This window comes from Gigantopelta aegis, chromosome 10 (genome assembly GCF_016097555.1).
Source record: "Gigantopelta aegis isolate Gae_Host chromosome 10, Gae_host_genome, whole genome shotgun sequence".
Taxonomy (NCBI): domain Eukaryota; kingdom Metazoa; phylum Mollusca; class Gastropoda; order Neomphalida; family Peltospiridae; genus Gigantopelta; species Gigantopelta aegis.
In genome coordinates, this window is record NC_054708.1 from 74,824,981 (window position 1) to 74,848,698 (window position 23,718).

At 38.2% G+C, this 23,718-nt stretch overlaps 2 protein-coding genes across 2 annotated transcripts; one reads left to right on the plus strand and one right to left on the minus strand.

The window, feature by feature from the left end:
• On the plus strand, positions 1 to 5,390 carry LOC121383340. Its single transcript, XM_041513305.1, has 2 exons — positions 1 to 92; positions 3,068 to 5,390. The coding sequence occupies exon 2, from the start codon at positions 3,083 to 3,085 to the stop codon at positions 3,554 to 3,556; it is 474 nt and encodes a 157-aa protein (XP_041369239.1). The 5' UTR covers positions 1 to 92; positions 3,068 to 3,082; the 3' UTR covers positions 3,557 to 5,390.
• A 2,869-nt stretch (positions 5,391 to 8,259) lies between these two features.
• Positions 8,260 to 22,912, minus strand: LOC121383388 (serine/threonine-protein phosphatase PP1-beta catalytic subunit-like). Its single transcript, XM_041513389.1, has 8 exons — positions 22,605 to 22,912; positions 20,429 to 20,560; positions 18,262 to 18,492; positions 17,174 to 17,278; positions 16,375 to 16,446; positions 15,553 to 15,704; positions 11,556 to 11,690; positions 8,260 to 10,882 (listed from the first exon to the last, which is right to left on the minus strand). The coding sequence occupies exons 1-8, from the start codon at positions 22,654 to 22,656 to the stop codon at positions 10,796 to 10,798; spliced, it is 966 nt and encodes a 321-aa protein (XP_041369323.1). The 5' UTR covers positions 22,657 to 22,912; the 3' UTR covers positions 8,260 to 10,795.
• Between the last annotated feature and the right edge of the window lie 806 nt (positions 22,913 to 23,718).

Here is a 23,718-nt window from a genome sequence, read left to right on the forward strand (position 1 = left end):
CATTATTATGACGTCATGTGTGAATGCTATGGACAAAGCAGTGACGTTACATGTGTATTAGCGCCACTGAAGACCCCAACATGTTTTAAAAGGTACGTTGATCTTTATAATTATAAATTGTAATGAGTGTTTCCCCTGCCATTATGACACAGTATGACCAATATTATTTAATTGTTTGTTTGTATTATTTATTATTTATGTTTGTTTGTTTGTTTGCTTTGGTAATAAATACTAAATAGTAAATAATGTGTTAAAGAACAAAATAACAAAAAGTGGTTGCATTTTACTTAATAAATAAATAAATATAAAACTATCGTACCCCCACTTGTCATGTCAGGTGACAGGGCTTAACGTGCACATTCAGAGCAAGCTGTTGTAGCTCACGCCTTTCATGGGCGTACTGGCCTCGGTGGCGTCGTGGTTAGGCCATCGGTCTACAGGCTGGTAGGTACTGGGTTCGGATCCCAGTCGAGGCATGGGATTTTTAATCCAGATACCGACTCCAAACCCTGAGTGAGTGCTCCGCAAGGCTCAATGGGTAGGTGTAAACCACTTGCACCGACCAGTGATCCATAACTGGTTCAACAAAGGCCATGGTTTGTGCTATCCTGCCTGTGGGAAGCGCAAATAAAATATCCCTTGCTGCTAATCGGAAAGAGTAGCCCATGTAGTGGCGACAGCGGGTTTCCTCTCAAAATCTGTGTGGTTCTTAACCATATATCTGACGCCATATATCCGTAAATAAAATGTGTTGAGTGCGTCGTTAAATAAAACATTTCTTTCATGGGCGTAGATGTCTACTTATGCCGGCTCCTCTGTCCATGACAGGAAAGGGTTTGGGGTGGGTGGGAGGAGGGAACTGTTCTATTAGCAATCTTTATTTATCATAAATTATAATAGTAGACAGCATTCGTGTAGTGACATCTAAACCAGAAAAAAGGTGAGTTTAATTCACTACCACCAAAAACCACAACCCCCAACAAATTCGCCACCTAGGGCCCATATTTATAAAGGTGTTTTAGATTTACCCCCCCCCCCCCCCAAAAAAAAAAAACCAAAAAAACAAAACACAACAAACATTTTACCTAAAACATGTTCCAACCTAAACTACATTTTAAATTCATATTATAACACTGTGTTAGGGCCCTCTTTAAACTTTTAACACGTTTGATATGACATATACACATGCGTTCAAGGCATGCAAGAAGGATATTTAATAAATTGGGTGGGTTGATATATCTAGGCGGAGTATGGCCATGCTAACCATAATGAGGTGGGTTTAAAAAAAAAAAAAAAAAAATCCTTTTACTGGTTAAAACGCAATTTCCGAGCATGAAAAACCAATAGTATTGTTTTAGACATTTTTTGGCTATTTCAAGCTTACTATTTTGTTTCTCACATTCCTCAACCATGACCTCCCACAACTCATTCAGATCACCCTGTGGTGGTATGAAACATCAACCACGTTCATTTCACTGCAGCTAGCTGAAGTGGAGGCTGGGGATCCCCAAAGTCATCATTAAAATAGGGTTATCTTTCGTCGACAGCAATGTTATGCAATACCGCTGTTGCTACAATCACTGCTGGAGATGTATGAATGTTCTTAGAGTGGAGAGTGTAAGTTAGAGAAGAAAATCTGCATTTCCAAAATCCCAAACATGCATTCTACTAAATGTTCTGTTGTACAGTGAGCTCAGTTGTACCTATTTTCGGTAGTATCTCTTGGCTTGTGCACAGGTGTTATGAGGTACGGCAAACACTGATATCCCAATCAAGAACCCATCAATGTCTCCCATTTTCAAATCTCTGCTTTAGTAAGCTATTGTAAAATATTCTACTATCATGTATTATGGTTAGTATTTATGGTTAGTGTCACTTCTGCTTGAACATTGATAAACCAACCTTTTCTGTTGATAAATATTTGTCCGTTTTTACCGTGTCCAATTATATGGATGTGACTGCAGTCAATAGCTCCTACACAGATGGAGAAGCCAGTAATGCTGAAGAAACTTGTCTTAACACCATCAACGTCCTCGTTATTAGCGAATGTTATATAGCGTGGCCTTAGCTTAGCAATGGATTTTTGTCACACGTTTGTGGACATTACATACTGTCGGCTGAGAAAGTCCATGGACGTCGGTCATGGTGAAATCGCAATGCACTTAGAACTTGAAGTTGAGACGGGACAACATGATTTCTGCGTGTCGGTTGTTCTATTTCTTGCCTTACCATGTCGGTTACAACGCGAATTGTATTCTTCTGAAGGCGAAACCGCATCCTAAAACCCTCCTCAGACAAACTATCAAAAGGATAATTTCGATCCCTAAGTGCACGCTTTGCACGGTCGTATTTGATATCTTGAAGACGTTGAAGATGTTATAGTTGTCGCATCTCCTCCATGATTGATGTGTAAATCTGTAGTAGCGACCGAATCCAGACACGTGCTTGAATTAGACATGTCCTTTCGTTGTTTTAAGTAAAACATGTGGGTTTTTTAGGATGTGTTATAATACGTTTTAGCATTAAAATGCTTTTATAAATATGGTTGTTAAAACGTGTTTTAGTATTAGCGTTTTAAACTTAAAGCCGGTTTATAAATATTAGATTTTGTTAAAACATTGTTTTATAATTTTAAAACATGTTTTAACGTTAAAACACCTTTATAAATATGGGCCAGAGTTTAAAATATCACGACTCGTAAAACCACTCGACAAATCTAAGATGGGAAGCAACTCGCATTAAACTTTTTAATAAGACGTTTGTTTTGTTTAATGACACCACTGGAGCACATTGATACTTTTTAATAAAGGCAACACAACTATATGATTTGGCATTCAATTTCAGATTCAGGAATTATCTCACTTTTTACAAAAAAATAAATAAAAAATAATAATATATATATTAATTAAGAAAATTGTATCCTCTCCCCTCTCCTTTAATATGCTATAACCTAACAATCAAAGATGTCAGAATTATTCAAGGTTAAAATGATCTTCATCCATTAATTAGAACATTGACCTTTTTGTAAAATTTCCCTAAATATCATCACTTTATTGTATAATCACAGCGCCCTACTGTTCCAATGGGGACTGAAGACGACAGATCGGAAGGAAAGCCACCCGAGACGATTACTGAAAATACCGTGAAGGATTTAGCTTCGCAGCTAGAGGGCGTGACAGTCGATCCGGAAACGCGTAACAGGATAACCCCGAAAAAGAAATATGGCGCCGGCGGAAATCGCCCAAAGACCAAAACAGACGCGATTCCTAAAAAACTGAAATCCATTCTGAGGACCAAGAAAGGGAAATCGATCCTCACGAAACAGCGCAAGTGCGTGAGGTTCTGTGAAGAGCTTTCCGAGGTCACGAGGTCATGTCATCAGATTTCACGCCAACTCGAGGCTGACAGGAAGCCAGTTTCCGAGTCGTCTTCTCAGCCAAACACTGTAGTTACCAATGATGAATCACTAGTGATTCGCGACCAATCACAAGTGATTCACAATGATTCAGTGGTGAAGCACGATGGCAGCTTCAAATTATTGACGAACATTTGTTAAAAAGAAGAGATCTTAAGATCTGCAAAAAACGCCTGCTAAAGTATTATTTATTATTAATATACATATATACAAGTATGTCACTTGCCCTGTAGATATATTTATTTTATCAAATTATGATATTACGTATTACATGCATAATTGTGATGTGTTACATAAATATGTATAAATATATTTGAGGTATGTTATATACTCAGCAAAATGAATTAAGGGGATTAATGTTTGGTATTTTTCTTTATATATGGCACATCAGGAAAAACACCGCGTGCACGATTTTTACATTTTATTGAGTATATGTAAATTGGTCTGCTTTGTGTTATTTATACCTGATCAGAATTGTCTCACTTTGTTTAACGAGACCACTGCAGCACTAATGAAAGCAATTACACTAATACCATTAATGTCAGTGTTAATCAGGTTATTACTTTATTACTACTGCTGATTATTTGCAATTATATAATATTTAAAGTATATTTTTGTTTAAAGACACCACTAGGGCACATTGATTTATTAATCATCGGCTACTGAATGTCAAACATTTGGTAATTCCCATTAGTAATAAGAGACCTTTTATACACACCATCCCACAAACAGGATAGCACATACTACGGCCTTTGATATGTCAGTCGTGGTGCACTGGTTAGAACGAGAAATAGCCCAATGGGCCCATCGACCCCGACCCTTATGTAATGAATGCACCTTTATTACACTAATATTTGTAATGTCAGTGTTCATCAGGTTAGTATTTTATTAATAACATTGATTATTTGCAACGTAGATATGTCAAAAATTACATTTAAAAAATTGACACCTAAATAAGTATTTATGCATAAATATTAGTGGTCAATATTAGTGATCAATATAATATGAATATATATGGTAGGCATTGCCTATGCTCTTTACTACACAATCCCCCATACACCCCCACACCCCACCAGCTTACTACTTTACCAGTGATATTTGGTATTTGTGACGAAATTGTCCGCAAAAATATTTGAATAAATATATTTTAACTGCTCACATAATATAATACTTGCACAAACTGACGAAGAAAAATCTTCTTGTCCTTAATTCATTTTGTTAAGTATATGTGTTTTATTTCTCAAACTGGAATTTTACATGTACCGCAGTAATAATGACTGTTGAAATTGTTTGTCAATAGGCATACTTGGAGGAGTAGCTGGTGATGCTATGCAAGTCACAATACCTGTTTACAAATTGTACTGTTATGTCTATATGAACAATCATGTGTGCTACGTAGACCAGTAGTACTGCATTACTTTAACCAGTATTACTCGAGTTGTAACTGTATCGGTGGTAAGCATTGCGAAAACGATTTATTATCCATAATATCTGGAGAAATAATTAAATCACTACCTGTATACACGATACGCTGTTAATTTTATGTTTATGTCCCTATGCTAATAAATGTACATATTTTAACACTGCAATTATTGGCATCTACTGCTGCTGCTTTTAGAGCCAAATTATGGAATATACCAGGTTCATACAAATCACACAAATCGTAAAAAGTCGTCAAGTGGGCAAATATAATTTCCAGGCTTAGAAATTTATGAAATTTTGAGCCAGGTCATGTAAAATAAAAATTGGTATATTATTATTTATTTTTGACATTTAAAATAACACAAAAAGAGATACGAAATTCGCGTCAAATTTTTGTAACATTATTAAATTATGCTTAAAAAGGTAAAGAAAATGTGTTTTTTTTAAAAGTCACAAGATTTGGTTGATAAAGTGTATGCACCCTGTATATTTTCAATACTCATTAGTCGTCGCACCTAAGAAATATTGCTATAATAAATTTAGTGATTTCCAACTCATGCTTCTGTTTTGTCTGTAGTGTAAATAAAATATTTATCTTACAGTTCGGCTTTTTCTCACGTCTGCTCTTAAAGATTATTTTGTTTAACGACACCACTAGAGCACATTTATTTATTAACCATCGGCTATTGGATGTCAAACATTTAATAATTTGACATATAGTTTTAGAGAGGCAACCCGCTACATTTTTCCATTAGTAGCAAGGGATATTTTATGTACGACATCCCACAGACATGATAGCACATACCACGGCCTTTGGTATACCAGTCTTGGTGCACTGACTAGAACGAGGTCTGCTAATGTTTCCTTGCCATCTTGGTTTCCCATTACTGGGTTACGACTTCGCAATCTCTTAACCGATGATTCAAGAACTTAAAAAATGAATATCTGACTATAACAACCCCCCAGAAATTCACTTATGTCGAAACTTGAGTTAGCATTATAGAAAAAACACTTGTTGTCAATTAATCTATCTCTCTGAGTAAAGTAATAACCCAACTCCGAGTCAGTAAATAAGTATGCTTCTACTTCTGCCGAGTAAAATAGTGGCCCAATTCTTGGAGTTGTGCTGGGTTTCCCGGTGGAGTAGGGACGTTGTCATAGTCAGGTATTCCACTGTCAACTTGATATTGTAGAAAAGGAAAGGAAATGTTTTAATTAACGACGCACTCAACACATTTTATTTACGGTTATATGGTGTCAGACATATGGTTAAGCACCACACATATATGGAAAGAGTAAACCCACTGTCGCCACTTCATGGGCTACTCTTTTCGATTAGCAGCAAGGGGTCTTTTATATGCACCATCCCACAGATAGGATAGTGCAGACCACGGCCAGTTACACCAGTTGTGGAACACTGGCTGGAACGAGACATAGCCCAATGGGGCCACCGATGGGGATCAACCCTAAACCGACCATATGATTTAGTAGTGATAATTGTTGTTTAGACACACGCACTGAAGCATACCCACTCTCAGACCAGCCTCCCCCAGAACTATCCTGGACGACAAAACCGTTATCCACGGTCTGGATCGTGTTTCTACACAACATCCTTTACTTGACAATACATCCCTTTTGTACCGCCACAAAGAGGACTGCCACTCTCAGACCAGTTTACTAAATTAACGCAGGACAGTCCTCATTGAAATAAATATAGCTGTATAGCAGCATATCAAGAAGAAAAACGTTGTAGTACTTGCTACTTTCAAAAAATTATTGGATAATTTGTGATATATTCTGTTCCTGTCACACATTTTGTTTTGCATTCTTCAGTCCCTCATAAACTGCTATCAAAGAAATCAAACGTTCCCCTGGCAGAGCATATGCGACTGACAAAATGATAAACCCAATGCTGGCCCATATTGCCTATAGGACGGAGAGTCGGACAACCATCTGAGGTCACCCTATTTGGGGTTGATGGTGGACGCCAGTATTTTGCTGTTTGATTGGATGATGGATCACAGAACACTGACCAATTAAATGGCCCAACAAATTATTACCTGAAAAATATGTATTTGATTTGTCCCTAAATATACTTTATTCAACAATCTATGTAACCATCATACCCCACCTATTAATGATGTTTTATAAAAAAATAATTGAATTATAGCAATGGTCCAAAATTTAAAAAAAAACTTTTTTTGAAGAGGATTGACATGGATTTCACTCCATCATAGTTCATTTAAGGTGATACAATAGCCAGATTTGGTTTTCATTTATTATCCACTTTTGGAGAAATAAGGTCCTTAAATTTGTGACAGTATGTCTCTAATAAAGAAATTTACCTACCACCTAAGATCCAGTAATCAAAGTGAAACCTCTAAGAGACCGGGGCCAGTGGTACTCGTATCCATGGCTCTACAAACCCTAAGGTTACTCGTCATTAACGTTGTGGTCTCTCTTCTCCATATTACAATATTCTTTACAGTTTTTATTTTTTTGTAAAGTTTTAACGACACCACTAAACACACATTGATCCATTAATTATCGGCTATTGGATGTCAAACATTTCGTAATTTTGACATTTAGTCTTAGAGAGGATACTGGCTACGTTTTTTTTTCAGTAGTAGCAATGGATCTTTAATCCCACAAACAGGATAGCGCATACCATGGCCTTTGATATACCAGTCGTGGTGCACTGACTGGAACGACAGCACAGCAAACAAAGGTAAGTATATAAATATGATATTTGGAAATAAGATGGAGAAAGCAATTTCAGAACTGTATATTTTTCAATCTTTCTTCGCACTACAAATACACGTGATCACAGAACCTAACGGTCACAATCAATATCTGTTTTTGAGTTTCAGTGCGTTTGAATGTGATCTCTGTTGTAAATAACAAAGTTAAAGTTTGTTTTGTTTAACGTCACCACTAGAGCACATTGATTAATTTGGTAATTCTAACTCGTAGTCATCAGAGGAAACCAAATACATTTTTCTTAATGCAGCAAAGTATCTTTTATATACACTTTCCCCACATACAGGAAAGCACATACCACGGCCTTTGATTATTTATGGTGCACTGGTTGGAACGAGAAAACCCCAATCAGTTCAATGGATCCACAGAGGTGGTTTCATCCTGCAACGCAAGCACCTCAAGTGAGCACTCAACCGACTGAGCTAAATCTTGCCCTGTAAATAACATGTTAAAGAAATCGAAGAAACTAGACATTGCATCTTTAAAACACCACAGCGAGAGAGAGAGAGAGAGAGAGAGAGAGAGAGAGAGAGAGAGAGAGAGAGAGAGAGAGAGAGAGAGAGAGAGAGAGAGAGAGAGAGAGAGAACAGCAACCCAACCCCCATGAAAACCCCCACCCCCAAAGAAAAACAAAAACAACAACAAAACAACCAACACTTCCATCACATTCCATAGACATTCTTCTATAGTCTTACTTTACCCTATTATTATCCTTGTGACATCAAACGTATCAATGAATAGTATTCTATTCTAATACTAATTTTATTCCAGTATTTCTACAGCAATACTAGAATAGTGAGACTACAGCATATTGCATTACTAGAACAACATAATACAGAGCAGACACACTGAATTAAACATATATCGATAGCTTAAGGCAGCTATAGTAAGACTAGTACTAATATAGTACAGTAATAAAACATTTAAAGACTCACAACATTGTGTGGTGCCCCTGGTTAAAACCTTACAGTTCCTTGCTTAGAATATTTATTTGTGTATATCCATTGTGTTCCTATTTGTCCTGATGTCTACAGACGAGTCTTAATATGATCGTGTGACAGGATTTTGATGATGCTACTGGGGTTTTAAATGCACCCTTTAGAAATACATTCTGGGGGAAGACAGTGTCTTAATATGACCGTGTGACAGAATTTTTATGATACTGGGGTTTTAAACGCACTCTTTAGAAATACATTCTGGGTAAGAGAGTTGATATAACAGCGTGGCAGGATGTAGATGATAATACTGGGGTTTTGTACGTACCCTTTAAAATTACATTCTGGGGGAAGACAATGACTTGATCGTATGACAGCATTTTGATTATGACATTGAGTTTGTTTATGTACCCTTTAGCATTACATTCTGTAGAAGTCAGTCTTGATATGACCGTGTAACAGAATTTTGATCATAATACCGGGGTTTTTGTATGTGCTTTAGAAGTATATTCTGCAGAAGACAGTAACTTAATATGACCGTGTGATAGAATTTAGATGATGATATTGGGGTTTTCTTCGCACCCTTTAGAAATACATTCGGGGGAAACGTCTAGATTATCTGACCATTGAGAACATTTCGACGGATCATGAACATACTTATCTTCAAGATTTGAAAATTGATTTATGGATGGTGGGACGAATTTGTAAGTGAGTATACAATGGGAAATGAGACTTACGTGACTAGATATGGAAAACAAAACATTTCAAGCAAGAAACTAAGTTTTAGATAGAAATACTTACTGCTGTAAAATCAGCATATATCCTTAAAGAGCCACTGGTATAAAATATTCAGTCTGACACGCTTCATTGTAACACACATTGTTTCATATACAAAGGCAAGTGGAAAGTCTCCATCTTGTTTTCATGTTATTGTTAAACAACGAACCAAAAATATGCTATTTACACAAATCAGTATCATAGACCTGACCAAAGCAGGACATCAGATATGAATACAAAAAAAATAAAAAAATATCTAAAATGTATACAGCTTTATATACAAAATGCAGAAACTAAATAAAACATTAAAAAATGATTTTCAGAAAAAAAACCCCAAGAAAACAAAACAACATACATGCTATCTACATAAATCTGCATATTCGACCTACCTAAAACAGGACATCAGATTTGAATACAAAAACATTCTCTAAAACATTCTGTAATCTTAAAAAATATCTAAAATATATACAGCTCTTAAAAACAAGATGAAAAAATTAAGTAAAACATTAAAAACTGATTTTCATAAATTAAAAAACAGCATAAAAATACTAATATCACAGGGTCTTTCTACCCATAGTTCACATTCTGTACGATTCAAAATGAGATCAAGTTGCGAAGGAATGAACAGTGGTCAACCAAGGACCTTGTTAGGAGAACAAAATATACTCTTTTTTTTGCCCTGATGAAGGAATCCTTTGTCTCTGGGTCTGCTCTCAGCCCTTTGTGTTTTGTTGATATACCCCTATTGAAGACTTAAGGCTGTGTGTATTTATCACCATGGTGTCTCACAACCAGATACAAATCAGAAAGATACATTTTTGAACCCATGTTTAAAATTGTTTTTAAGAGTGGCTTCAGCTCTTATGTCCTGAGAGTCTTAGACTAAGCTCTTTGACGTAGACAGAGTACAGACGAAGGTTAAGCCAGAATCGAGACCATGGCCAATCAATGAAGGGGAATTTAGCCTGGCCCCTCGCTCATAGGAAGGCTTGAATGCAGAATTATTATATATTTTTGGCTTTTAGTAATTTTCACCTGTTAATATGACCTAAAACTTATTTAAAAAGCTAGACATGATCTAGCCTCTTAAACCTGTTGAAGGATCTGGGTTCATGCTTATAAAACGTTTGAAATCTACACTTTAATAAATAAAAAAAAGTTAACTGTTAGGCTCAGTTTGTATGGCGCTGCCATAACATTAAAGTATCCAGACTTTATTAAAGCCGTGTCTTAAACGTTTCAGAATCACAGAAATCTGGCCAAGACTAAAGATTTTACAACTCCAGAAACTTGTCCTGAAATGGACCTCTTGTCAGGATAATTAATTACACAGACGCATGATACTACTCCTGAAATACTCTTAACTTGTGGAACATTGCACCATCCAATGTAAACAGCTGCTAAAACGGGCAGTAAACATTCGGACAATGCTTACAATAAAATACTGACAAACGTAGTTCAAATTATCAATATTTCCAATTTGCTGTCAGGTGATGAGCAATGGCGTAGGTGGTCGTCCTGAATTCACACTGCTATAGGCGTACGTGAACTTCTGGATTACCGGCCTGAGAATCTAACAAAAACACAAATATAGCAAGGATTACATTCGACAGATTCAGATGACATTTGACAGGCCATTGGCCCGTTTTATAAAGCAGTCTTTTTTCGACTTCTATAATTGTTCATATTAATGAACAGGACCCTGTTCCACGAAGTGATCTAAGCGTTAAGAGCATAAGTACATTATGCATTTAAATTGAGCTTAGCGCTAAGATTTCTTTTTAAACCGGGGCGCAGACGATGGTGACAATCAAATTGTTCGCAGCACTCGTTCTCTGAAACACCCATCTGAGATTTTGATTAAGTAGTTATGCACTTAAGGTGATCATAGACGAAGATCGCTCCATAAAACGGGGTCCTTTCGATTAGTGTGAACAACTATAGAAGTCAAGAAGACACTGTTCTGAGAGTGCTGCTATTGTATCAAGTGTCTGACCCACACAGCTTTTCTAAATAACTAAAACGACATATTCACTGAATTTTGTTTCATTTTTTTAAGAATATCAGCGTCTGCTAATACAATGCGTTTGGTGTTCTAATGCTAGAAGTAGGCCTAGACCAAACTGGGTTTTACCTCCCAATAGTTTCTTATGTTAAAATGTGTTTTAATGGAACAGATAAAACATTATTAACCAAGTTAAAAGATAACACAACCACAAGAAGACAGTTCGGACGAGGGTAATTACCTTGAAATGTATGAGGAGCGTTTCGTCCACTATCATCAGTGCCCCTGCATTATCAAATTCCCCGCAGTAGTTGGGAGCTGAGAAGAGAGTCACCAACTGTCTGTTGGCGAAGAATTCATAGCCATTCTCTACAACCTGAAAAAGACGACTTGTTAAACAGAAATAGTAAAATAAAAGTGTCTGTTGGCGAAGAATTCATAGCCATTCTACACAACCTGAAACAGACGACTTGTTAAACAGAAATAGTAAAATAAAACTCTCTGTTCGCGAAGAATTCATAGCCATTCTACACAACCTGAAACACACGACTTGTTAAACAGAAATATTGAAATAAAACTGTCCTGAATTAAGCTTGTGAGATTGCTTTTTGCAATCGTTCCTGGACGTTAAAGTCCATTATCTTCCCATCATAACATCGTCTTTCTTTCAAATTCTTTTTTTTGATCCACGTCAATAATTTTTCATCCATGTAAAAAAAATTCATTCCTTCTTTCTTTCCTTCCTTCCTTTCTTTCTTTCTTTCTTAATTTCTCTCTTTTAATATTTATTTCTGTTATATTTAAATTGCATAAATATATTTCTGTGGTGACATACTCTTAAAAAAACCACCCTTGACATTAGTAAAAATAACGCTATCAGATTATGTTTACAGAAGCAAAGACATCGTAAAGACAATCAAGTAAATGTGCGAATGGTGATGCAAAAACACTAAAACACGTTCGATTCACATAAACGTAGCCATAGTCAATGGGCGCAATTCTCAGAGAAACAGACCGCATAACGACACTGTAGGGAACGCAATAATGCCAAGATTGACGTCAGCTCAACGCAATAATGCCATTGTGAGATTGCAAGCAGGGGCAACTCAACAAGCTATGGCAAGGCACTTTGGCGTCTCTAGACAGGCCATCTCTGCTTTATGGGCATGGTACAACACCACTCAAAGTATTAATGACAGGCCAAGGTCAGGTCGTCCCAGAGTAACCACCATCGCTCAAGATCGATACATCCGGGTGTGTTATTTTCGAAATCGAACGACAACAGCAACAACCACAGCGACACAAATCCCTGAACTATGCAGAATTTCTGACCAGACAGTTCGTAATCGGCTGAGGGAGGCAGGAATTTTCCCTAGAAGACCAGTGCGACGTAACGTTTAGACCCCACATCACTTAGCGGAGCGTCTGCAGTGGTGCCAGAAGAGGGTGAGATGGACATGTGCCAGGTGGAGGACTGTTTTGTTCTCAGATGAGTCTCGTTTTCTCCTGTCACGTGCTGATGGACGCATACGTGTCTATAGACGTCTAGGGTAACGATATGCCCCAAACTGCATGCAACAAGTCGACCGTTTTGGTGGTGTCAGTGTCATGGTGTGGGCAGGAATCCATCATGGTGGTAGGACGGCTCTTGTGCATGTGGCAGGTGCACTGGCGGGCATCAGATATCGAGACGAGATCACGTCATTCTGCACATGAACATCAACGGTGGAATGTTTCAGCCTGACAATGCTAGACCACATGTTGCATGTCTGGAGCGTCACAACGTTCAGACATTACCTTGGCCTGCCCGTTCTCTGGATTTAAACCCAATAGAACATATATGGGATGCACTGGATCAGCAGCGTGAGTGGTATCATGAGTGGCAGAACATTCCACAACGTGTTGTGCAACATTTGATTGCTTCCATGCGTCGCCGTTGTCAAGCTGTCATCAGGGCTCGTGATGGTCATAACCGATACTGACATTTTCCCCACCCCTATGTTACACATATGCCTGTGTACATGTTTCAGGTGGATTCTCAGAGATACTGTTTCGTACAGTAATCCTCTTCACATGGCGTCTTGATCTTTGGTTGCTTGTATCATGTCTACCAGGTTTGTTTATTATTAAACTTTGACAATTAATGTCAAGTTTCTTTTTTTGAATAGTATATGCATTATAGAGAAGGCCTAGTAAGTTTTTCTTCACAAATGCTGTGACGGAACATGCTGTGGCGATATTAATTGTGTTAGAGGGCCATGTGCAGTTCCAAATTGCACTTAGCCCAGGTGGGCAACTTCTTACGTGATACCTCTGCGCGACGGTCCTCGAGCTGTACTTTCTAATACACACCCCGCCAGGTGCGGAGGCCATGTGGCCAGTAGTTACGTAATACCTCTGCGAGTGCGGTTTCGACGACCGTGATTTTGGCGACCAAGGCGTCAGTAAGTCTGGCGATCAAAGAGAAAAATGCGTCTCTGGGAGTTGGGGATATATCACTTGATAGGGGGAGGACCGCCTTGTACCCCCAGGCGATATTCTGATTTTATAATAAATAGCTAGTTTTTTTTAGATATCGAGGAGAACCAAAAAGGAAGGCTTCCCGGGAACGTTAGTCCGTTTAGACGTTGGTAAATATATTATTTCTGCTCTGTTGTATAACCTTGATGTGAATGATGTGAATTTAAATATTTTAATACTGTATTATACCAATATTCTTTAGACAGTGTCTTCGGTCATCTGACGAAGTAAATCGTAGACTTATTGTTCTAACATTATACGAGTATTTGGTAATATAAAGCTTAGCCAGTCATCCTAGAGGACCTAGGTAAACTGTAGGTTATTGTCTTTATTGTGATAGGTACCAGTATTAATTCTGTATTACAAGGTTATTGAATGAGTAGTTAGGAATAGTGTTGTAATTCCTTTATTAATTAAGTTCCCCTGGAAGCGTTTCTCCATTATCGCACGTGTGTGTGTTAGCGTTTCTCAATTATCACACGTGTGGGTGTTGTGACACGGTGAAGTGATTAGCATATTGTGTAAACTAGACACCTAGAGATTAACTAATTAAGTGATCAGTTCTGGGTTGTTATTATTGTTGTTATTAATTAACTACTGCGGCAGTACATTTGTCAGCGTAGGTTAATACAGATTCCAAAGTGTATTGTGTTTTTGTTGTGTTTTCTAGTGAACTAAACGTGCTATAATAATATATACTTTATATAAGATCGTATCTCTGATCATACCTAGACAAGCCACATTAGGGTATAACCGCCCGTTACAGAGAGATCTAATAGATATACAGTTAGGAGAGATATTTGGACAATCGTGTTTTATTCAGTTACGGGTATTGTAGGATCCCCGTGACAAATGCAATAAAATATGTTTCAAATCAAATCTCGTAATCCCTATTTTCTTCTGGAGGGGACCTTCCATACCTCCTGTTGAATGTAGCGCCATACCCAACAGTTTCTTTCTGGCAGAAACACTACTGGTGGTTAAGAATAAACAACCTTGACAGGTACCGAGAAGTTGAGTTATACTATAGCATAGACAATTCAGAAGGCAAGAAATCAGGATATTTACAGAAGTTTGGAAGGAGATATTGGAATTTGAAAAATTATTTTAATATTGGGATAGCGTCAATGATATGTAAACGACGATAGATAGAAAAGAGAAGTAAAACTAAATGTGCACATCATACGACATCCTGTAAGAGCTGGATCCCTGTCTAGTGTCCGCAACACAAGACCAAACAACTCTCTTTATGACGTCATCACAGTTGTATTACGTAACGTTTTGATACCATTATGTCAAAGAACACACACAACGCACTCACACACAGATACACACACACCACACGCACACAGAGATAAACACATACACACACAGTCACATACACACACACACTCTCTCTTTCTCTCTCTCTCTCTCTCTCTCTCTCTCTCTCTCTCTCTCTCTCTCTCTCTCTCTCACACACACACACACAGACACACACATACACTCACTCACACTCTCACAGAGATACATACACACACACACACACACACACATAGACACACACACACACACATAGACACACACACACACAGAGATACATACACACACAAACACAAACAAACACATGCACACACACACACACACACACACACATACACACACACAAACACGCTCGTTTTAACAGGTTACATTTCTATTAAACTAATAAACTGTAGATTAAACTCATTTCAACTGACCTGGTGGGCCCTACATATTAGGTCAAGGTCATGTTTTCTCAGGAAAGCTTTGACGACGTCTGCACCGAATGTGTAGGATACACCTCTGTCACTTTCACCCCAGCCCTGGACACCCTGATCAGGATCAGACCATAGCAGATCACACATCAAACCTATGGAAGAGAACATACATTCTTGTCGCACGTGTTAATTTTTTAAACATATTTACCAGAACGCGACTGTATTAGAAATAAATTAAAAGCTGTGGTGTGCACTGTCCTGTATGTAAGGAAATCCATATAAAAGATGCCTTGTTGCTACTGGCAAAAAATATTGCGGGTTTCCTTTAATGACCACGTATCACAATTATGGTATGTTTGACATCCAATAGACGATGATTAATAAATCAATGTGCTCTAGTGGTATCAATAAACAAAACAACTTTAAACTTTAACTTTCTTTCTCTCAGTCTCACTCACTCACTCTCTCTCGCTCTCTGCTCCCCCCCTCTGCTTCTGTCTGTCTCACTCACTCTCTCTCTCTCTCTCTCTCTCTCTCTCTCTCTCTCTCGCTCTCTCTCTGTACAACCAAAAAGCTATTCCTTTCTTTTCTTCATACGCTTAAAACTGGATAATACTTAAGCATCTGTCAACATATCCCATCAACTCCCCCACACAAATTCGGGTGGCCTATTTGAAGCTGGATCGGCCGTATCAAAATAATCACAGTCTTCAAAATTACTTTCATTGAACACACTTTAAGCTACTTTACAGGGGTTCCCAACCACCACTCCTACCCTCCACCTCCAAACACCCGAGTCAGAGCTGAGACCTAGAAACTAACCTGTGTCTGGAATATCAGTTGGTCTCGGAAGGCGACTGATCTGGTCCAAGGACTCCAGTTCTGGAGACAACCCTACAGACAAACGGAGATAGAGAAAAATCTAAGAGTTATTTCCCCACATACGCGGTCTTTGGTTCGGCGCAGTGCGGGCGCAACATGCGGAAGACGGACGCAATGAAAACTCGATTCTATGGTTATCATTAGCAGTCAGATACATGTAATAGAGCTGTTTTCATAAGAGTGGCACAGTTCGCAGTGTAGCCGCGCCCGCACAGCGCCAAACACTGCGCACATGGGAAAACGGTTCTTAAACCTTGCCATTCGTTTTTAACGTTTATGTGAATTGAAAAATGCGTTTTTCTTTAGCTAACGCTAGTTATCGTGAACCTTTTTGTAAGTGTTTTATACAGCTTTTATTGCACACCCGTTGATGAAAACTAGAGCTGTCACGAATACACCAAGTGGCGAATATGATACCTGTCACGAACATGAATAATTGGTTAGAAATATAAGTAAATAAACTGATTATTCTAATACTGCGCTATGACTGACGAAAATGGAGCAACTCACCAGTGAACACGAATCAGAAATGACATTTAGATAGTAGAATGTGTTTAACATTAAACTTTGGAATGTCAAAATTAAATAGTTAAAAAAATATATATATTAATTTCATTTGAGGTAAATTGCGTATGGTGATACTGAAAGCGAAAGCGAAAGACAGCATCAGTCTAACAACCATATAACACGTCTGACATGAGATTCATAAAGACAAACTATTGAGTAAAAAACTACTTACCACCATGGCAACAGAAAATCTTGCTGTCGATGATGGCAACAACTGGAAAGCAGTTGAAACAATCAACAAATGTCTTCCACAACTTAATAGTATATCTCCTTTTACCTGAAAATAAATCAGTCTCAAATTACGTTATCATCCTTTGAACAAAATAACACGCGGTTTAAACGTAGACCCGACCCCACCCACAACTTGCAAACAATTTTTACCGCCTGCGTACTTATTTGTCGTACGATATCATTTGTAAGTTGCAACTAAAGCTCTGGTGCGAGTACTACTGTTCTGATTTTCAAAAGTACTTCTCTAAAGACACACACAAATTTAAAACGGTTGTGAAATTAAATGTTGAAGTAACTAACATATCCTGTTGGAAAGAAATGACGGAGCACATAAATAGTGACTGAAGAAGACTGAAGAAATGTCGACTACAACCAAATACGTCATGCACAGTTAGGAAGGTAACCATAATATTGGCCGTCAGTCCCAGTGCTGACATTCAGTAAATGTGGCCTCAAATACTATATGTTCCCTGTTTTCTTTCCAATTATAGTAACCTGGAAATTGTATACACGATTTAAGGTTATTGGGTGCTTTATAGCAAAGTCACACATGCGATATCAATGATAATATTAAAACTGAACGTTGCGTTTTCGGTGGAGTTCAGTATATAACCAATAAAAAGCTAGATAATCCTTGTAACATGACGAGTATCATTTTAATCATAGAAGCACGACGGATATAATGTTAATCCTTGCAATACGACGGATATCATTTTAATCCTAGAAACACAACGGACATAATTTTCTTTCTAGAAACATGACGGATATCATTTTAATTCTAGCAACACGACGGATATCATTTGAATTCTAAAAACACGACAGATGATTTTAATCCTAGCAACATGACAGGTATCATTTTAATCCTAGAAACACGACAGATATCATTTTAATCCTTGCCACACGATGGATATCATTTTAATCCTTGCACACAATGGATATAATATAATTTTAATCCTAGAAAACCAACGGATATAGTTTTTCGTATTAAAGTGACCTCGTAATCTCAAATATGCACCAAAAGGAACTCACATTCATCATAGAAGCCATATGTACGGTTCATGGTGGCACATTCGTGGTTTCCCCTCAACAGAAAGAAGTTTTCCGGGTATTTCACTTTATAGGCCAGCAGCAGGCAGATTGTTTCCAGCGACTGGTGGCCCCTATCCACGTAATCGCCCAGGAACACATAGTTGGCTGAAGGAGGGAAGCCTCCAACATCAAACAGTCTTAGCAGATCTCTGAACTGTCCGTGGATATCACCTGCGATATAAAAGCAAAGACAGGACTGTAACTAGCACCCTTTTCTGTTCTGGAGAGGAGCCGGCCGAGGCCGGCACCTGTGTCCATGACAGGCGTGCGCTACAACAGCTTGTTCTGAATGTGCACATTAAACACTCTGACCTAACCTGACCTGTATTCCTGTCCTGGACAGGCGTGCGCTACAACAGCTTGTTCTGAATGTGCACGTAAAGCCCTATGACCTGACCTGACCTGTAACTAGCTACAGGCCTCGATGGTGTCGTGGTTAAGCCATCGGACATAAGGCTGGTAGGTACTGGGTACCGGCTCCAACCCAGAGCGAGTTTTAACGACCCGATGAGAAGGTGTAAGGCCATTACACCGACTTCTCTCTCACTAACCACTAACACCTAACTCACTGTCCTGGATGGACAGTCCAGATGGCCGAGGCGTGTGCCCAGAACAGCGTGCTAAAACCTTGATTGGATATAACCTCGAAAATAAATTAAATATAAAGAAAAGTAACTAGCTGCTGCTTCTACTCCCACCCTCTTTCAGGGAAAAACATAAAAAAACACTTTTATTGCTTACAAATGTTCTTTGCTTTTGCTATTCCTCATACGGTCATAATGCTGCAAAATTCTCCTAAATGTCTCTGATGGTTAGTTTGTTTTGTGTAACAACACCACTAAAGCACATTGGTTAATTAATCATCAGCTATTGTATGACAAACATTTCATAATTCTTAACACGTAGTTTTTTTCAACGAAAACCCGCTATATTTTCCCATTACTACAGTAGTAGCAAGGATCTTTTATTACATGCATTGTCCCACAGACAGGATAGCGCAGGTTGGGACAGGGTCCGCCGAGAAGATTCCCCGAACGTGACAAATACAGCCAGCAATATCTTCACTCTTAAAATATTTAAATACGTTCTATAAGCATCGGTGATAATGTATTCAACTACATGCATTAGTATTAAGTTTTGCATTTTGTATGGATAGTTCAGTGCAATATTGGTTTGTTTAACCACAGCTCTAAGCACTGTTTTCTAAGTCTGACAGTCACCATAGAATTGTTTTCATCTTTTTGAAGTAGGCATCGATAGGCATCAATAGAATGTAGTAGGTGTTGTTAATTTTTTTTTTTTTAATCATTGTAATATTAATTTGGTTGTATCTCGCCACAGCTTTGTTCACTATTTCCATGGTTTGGTGAACGTATATTATATACAACAATAACAGCAACAACAACAACAGCAACACCAATGATGATGATGATGATGATGATGATGAAAGAAAGAAAGAAAAGAAAGAATGTTTTATTTAACAACACATTTTATTTACGGTTATATGGCATTGTGCATATGGTCAAGGACCACACAGATATTGAGAGAGGAAACCCGCTGTCACCACTTCATGGGCTACTCTTTTCGATTAGCAGCATGGGATCTTTTATATGCACCATCCCACAGACAGGATAGTACATACCGCGGCCTTTGATATACCAGTCGTGGTGCACTGGCTGGAACGAGAAATAGCCCAATGGGCCCACCGACGGGGATCGATCCCAGACCGACCACACGTCGAGCGAGCGCTTTACCACTGGGCTACGACCCACTCCGTGATGATGATGATGATGATGATGATGGTGATGATGATGATGATGATAATGATGCAAATAATACCAACGATGATGGTAATAATAATGATCACGATGATAATGGTGATGATGATAATGAAAATAAGTATTTATAACCATGATGATAATGATGTCAATAATGATAATGAAAAAGAAGCAGAAGAACATGATAGTTGACAACAATATCAACAACAATACAATTACAACCCCCCCCCCCCCCCCCCACACACACACACACTAATATAGGAATGAAAACAAATTCTACGAAAACACGACACGGTCAGTATCAGATAATAACGGAAGTAGCACCATACCGCAGATGTTCACTGGCGCCTCAAGTTCCAACAGAATGGGCTGAGCTACAAATATTTCACGAGACTTGCGGCACAGCACTTTAATTTCAACTTCTGATAAATTAACTAACTTATCCTGCCGACATCCATGCACTGAAAAGAGAACAAAGGATACATGATTATCGCGATACTGCTTCTCGATCAATCGACAAATCAAATCGTGGACTTGTATCAGAACACCGCACTCTATCGTCACAACTCTGAGACAGGCCCCGGGACGGACATGCTCGAAACTCTAGTGGTATATGAGCATGTAAACATTATTCGCACTTGCACTCGCACAACTCTGATAGGAATATGCCTACTGACACCAAACGGGGTTACGGTAACATGGCAACTTTATCTACCAGATGTTTATTAATTTTCAAATTATTTGACATTTTAGAAACATTTTATTTTTAAATTGTCCTACTTTGACAAAACGTTAGTATTTAAATTTGCATTTATTATTCAAACGTGTTTAAATATATATATATATATATATATATATATATATATATATATATATATATATATATATATATATATATATATATATACTCCTCCAACTCCCTATGACAATACAATTCAATTCATTGCAACAAGAAACCTATACTCTGAACCAGCCTATAACTATAAGTTAGGATAAAATGAAAAGTGTTTTGTAAATTGAACAAATATATATGACAGATTATTTACACCCCCCCCACCCACCACCCCTCCAATTCCCGATTATTGGCAATACAATTCACGTCATTGCAACAAGAAACCTATACCCGGAACCAGCCTCCAACTATGAGTTTGAATAAAATGAAAAGTGTTTTGTATATATATTTTATGTGCAGTTTGTAATAACAGTGGTCCAGATAGTAATAATACAGCAATAGTGCCAATACTTACTTATAACAGGGTTCGAAATAGGAATTAAAATATATATGTTGTTATTTTCTTTAAGGACACCACATCCCAGCTAAATGTTCCCGTGATAATAACGAGATACATCTAGTCGATAATATTAATGACATTCAGGGGCGGATTATGGGGGGTGGGGGTGGAGGTGTTCCCGGGTGCACTGACCCTACCCCCCCCCCCCCCACCCGGATCAAAATAAATGCAAGTAACTGTATTAAGTAGCGCTGATGTACATATCAGTTTGGAACATTCACAATAAACAGTCTCTCTCTCTCTCTCTCTCTCTCTCTCTCTCTCTCTCTCTCTCTCTCTCTCTCTCTCTCTCTCTCTCTCTCTCTCTCTCTCTCTCTCTCTCTCTGTCTGTCACATTGACGATTGGTTATAGCCTCACTGAAAATAATTGAAAACATTTTCGATTATTTGAGTTTAACTCTATTATAGGCTGCCTGGCAGTAAGAACCGGGAAAGGGGTGAGGTGGGGAGGTGGTACAGCCTCCAGGTATATGAGAACCGGGAGGGGGTCATGGCACAGCCCTTAAACATGAAGACGGAAATGTATGTGGGTTTTTTTTTCCTAAATAAAGATAAAATCTGGCTTGTGTCCCTCATTTAAAATATCGTTCCTACATGATAACCAAACTGTACAGGTTTTATTTTGTCTTACTCTATATAAATAAAGTAAACAAATCTGACTTGTACTTACTCTCTCTCCCCCCCCCCCCCCCACACATACACATGAGATTGTGCCCCCTATAGCCCTCCCTAGCTTAATGGTCACTAGAAATAATTTCAGCTTGATTTGATGTAAGAAAAAAGAAAGAAAAGTAAAATAGTTTTGGAAATAAATTGAAAACACCATGTCAGTGCATAGTACATACCATTGTAAGCACACAACGTTGATTGCTGTGAAGGACTATAGATATGGTTCCTAAGGGCCTGCATGGGGGGGGGGGGGGGGGGGGTAATTTAGGGCCAAACAAATTGAAGGGTGGGGGCACCCACACGGTCTTCGAGTCTGTTTTACACGTGTTATCGGGCGAAAGGCAAATATAATAGGTGGAATAGGACACAATGAAAGTGTGATGAGGTATGGTTATATAGGCCTGTCTCCCCTTGGCTACGCCAGTGAAAATAGCAATCAATCATCAATACAATTTCATGTAACTATTTAATAGTCTAGATACCGAACCTGCAACACGTTATGCATATATAATAGAAATAGAAATATAAACTTTAAATCGAATACCATCAAGCAATCGTTCAATTATGCTGTCAACATTCCAGTCCTTTTCCGCCATTTAGTTCCCAAATGATGACGTCATCATTCGGAGCACAAACATTGCTGACGTTATTAGCTGTCGGAAGCGTATAATACAATAGTTTATTAATTTATAGCTGGCATTGTTTTGTTTTGGATCTTTTTTCTTTACTCACAACTATATACCATTTCACTACCACGAAAAGGTATATCTGAATCCGTGTGTATTAGGCCTATTAGCACAGCCTACAGCACGCCTGTTCAATCACAATGGCTGTCGACATTTTTCACGTAGCTATGACGACTCGTCTATTGTTTACTCATTATTAAAGGTCCATTATCTAAAGTGAACGTTTCTTTAACGACACCATTATAGCACATTAAGTTATCAATTATCGGATACTGGATGTCAAATATATGATAATTCTGACACATTGCCTAGAGGAAACCCGCTATATACTTTTTATGCCCCGTTTCGATGAAGGACCTGTTTCGGTTGCGTCGACTGCACGCAACAGTTTGAAGATTTCTGACGTGTTTCACTTTTACGTAGGGAAAGTAAAAAACAGTAAACAGACGAGCAAAGAAAGCAAGATTCTTAACTCACTGATAAACATGGCACATTTCTTAAAGGGACTATGTCAAAGTTGAAACTACAATATTTCATAATTTTCACATTTATTTGTAATAAACAACTACACATTAATCGATCCCACGCATGATCTTTCCATAATGAACTCTAGAATGATAATTTTAAAAAGTCTTGCACTGGACGACAAGAGGGGTTTCCCTTATATTGTGTAGCTAAATATAGCATGGCCACCATCTTTGTTTCTGTTGTTAATAATCTTAGGTAGCAGTATACAGTTAGCTCCCTTGTGTACCGCGCAAAGAGTTCGCTTGTTGGTTTTGCACATATCCATGTTTGAATGCAATCTGATTAAAATTAGCTCTACTGGTATATACCGGTAGATCTAACAGCATTGCGTGGACTCCCATGTCCAGGTGACATTTCATCTATAAATAACAATTTACTGTACTGGAAACTCTATTAACGTGCCCCTATCCACGAAGGTTCAGGCACGCCCACTACGGATTTAGC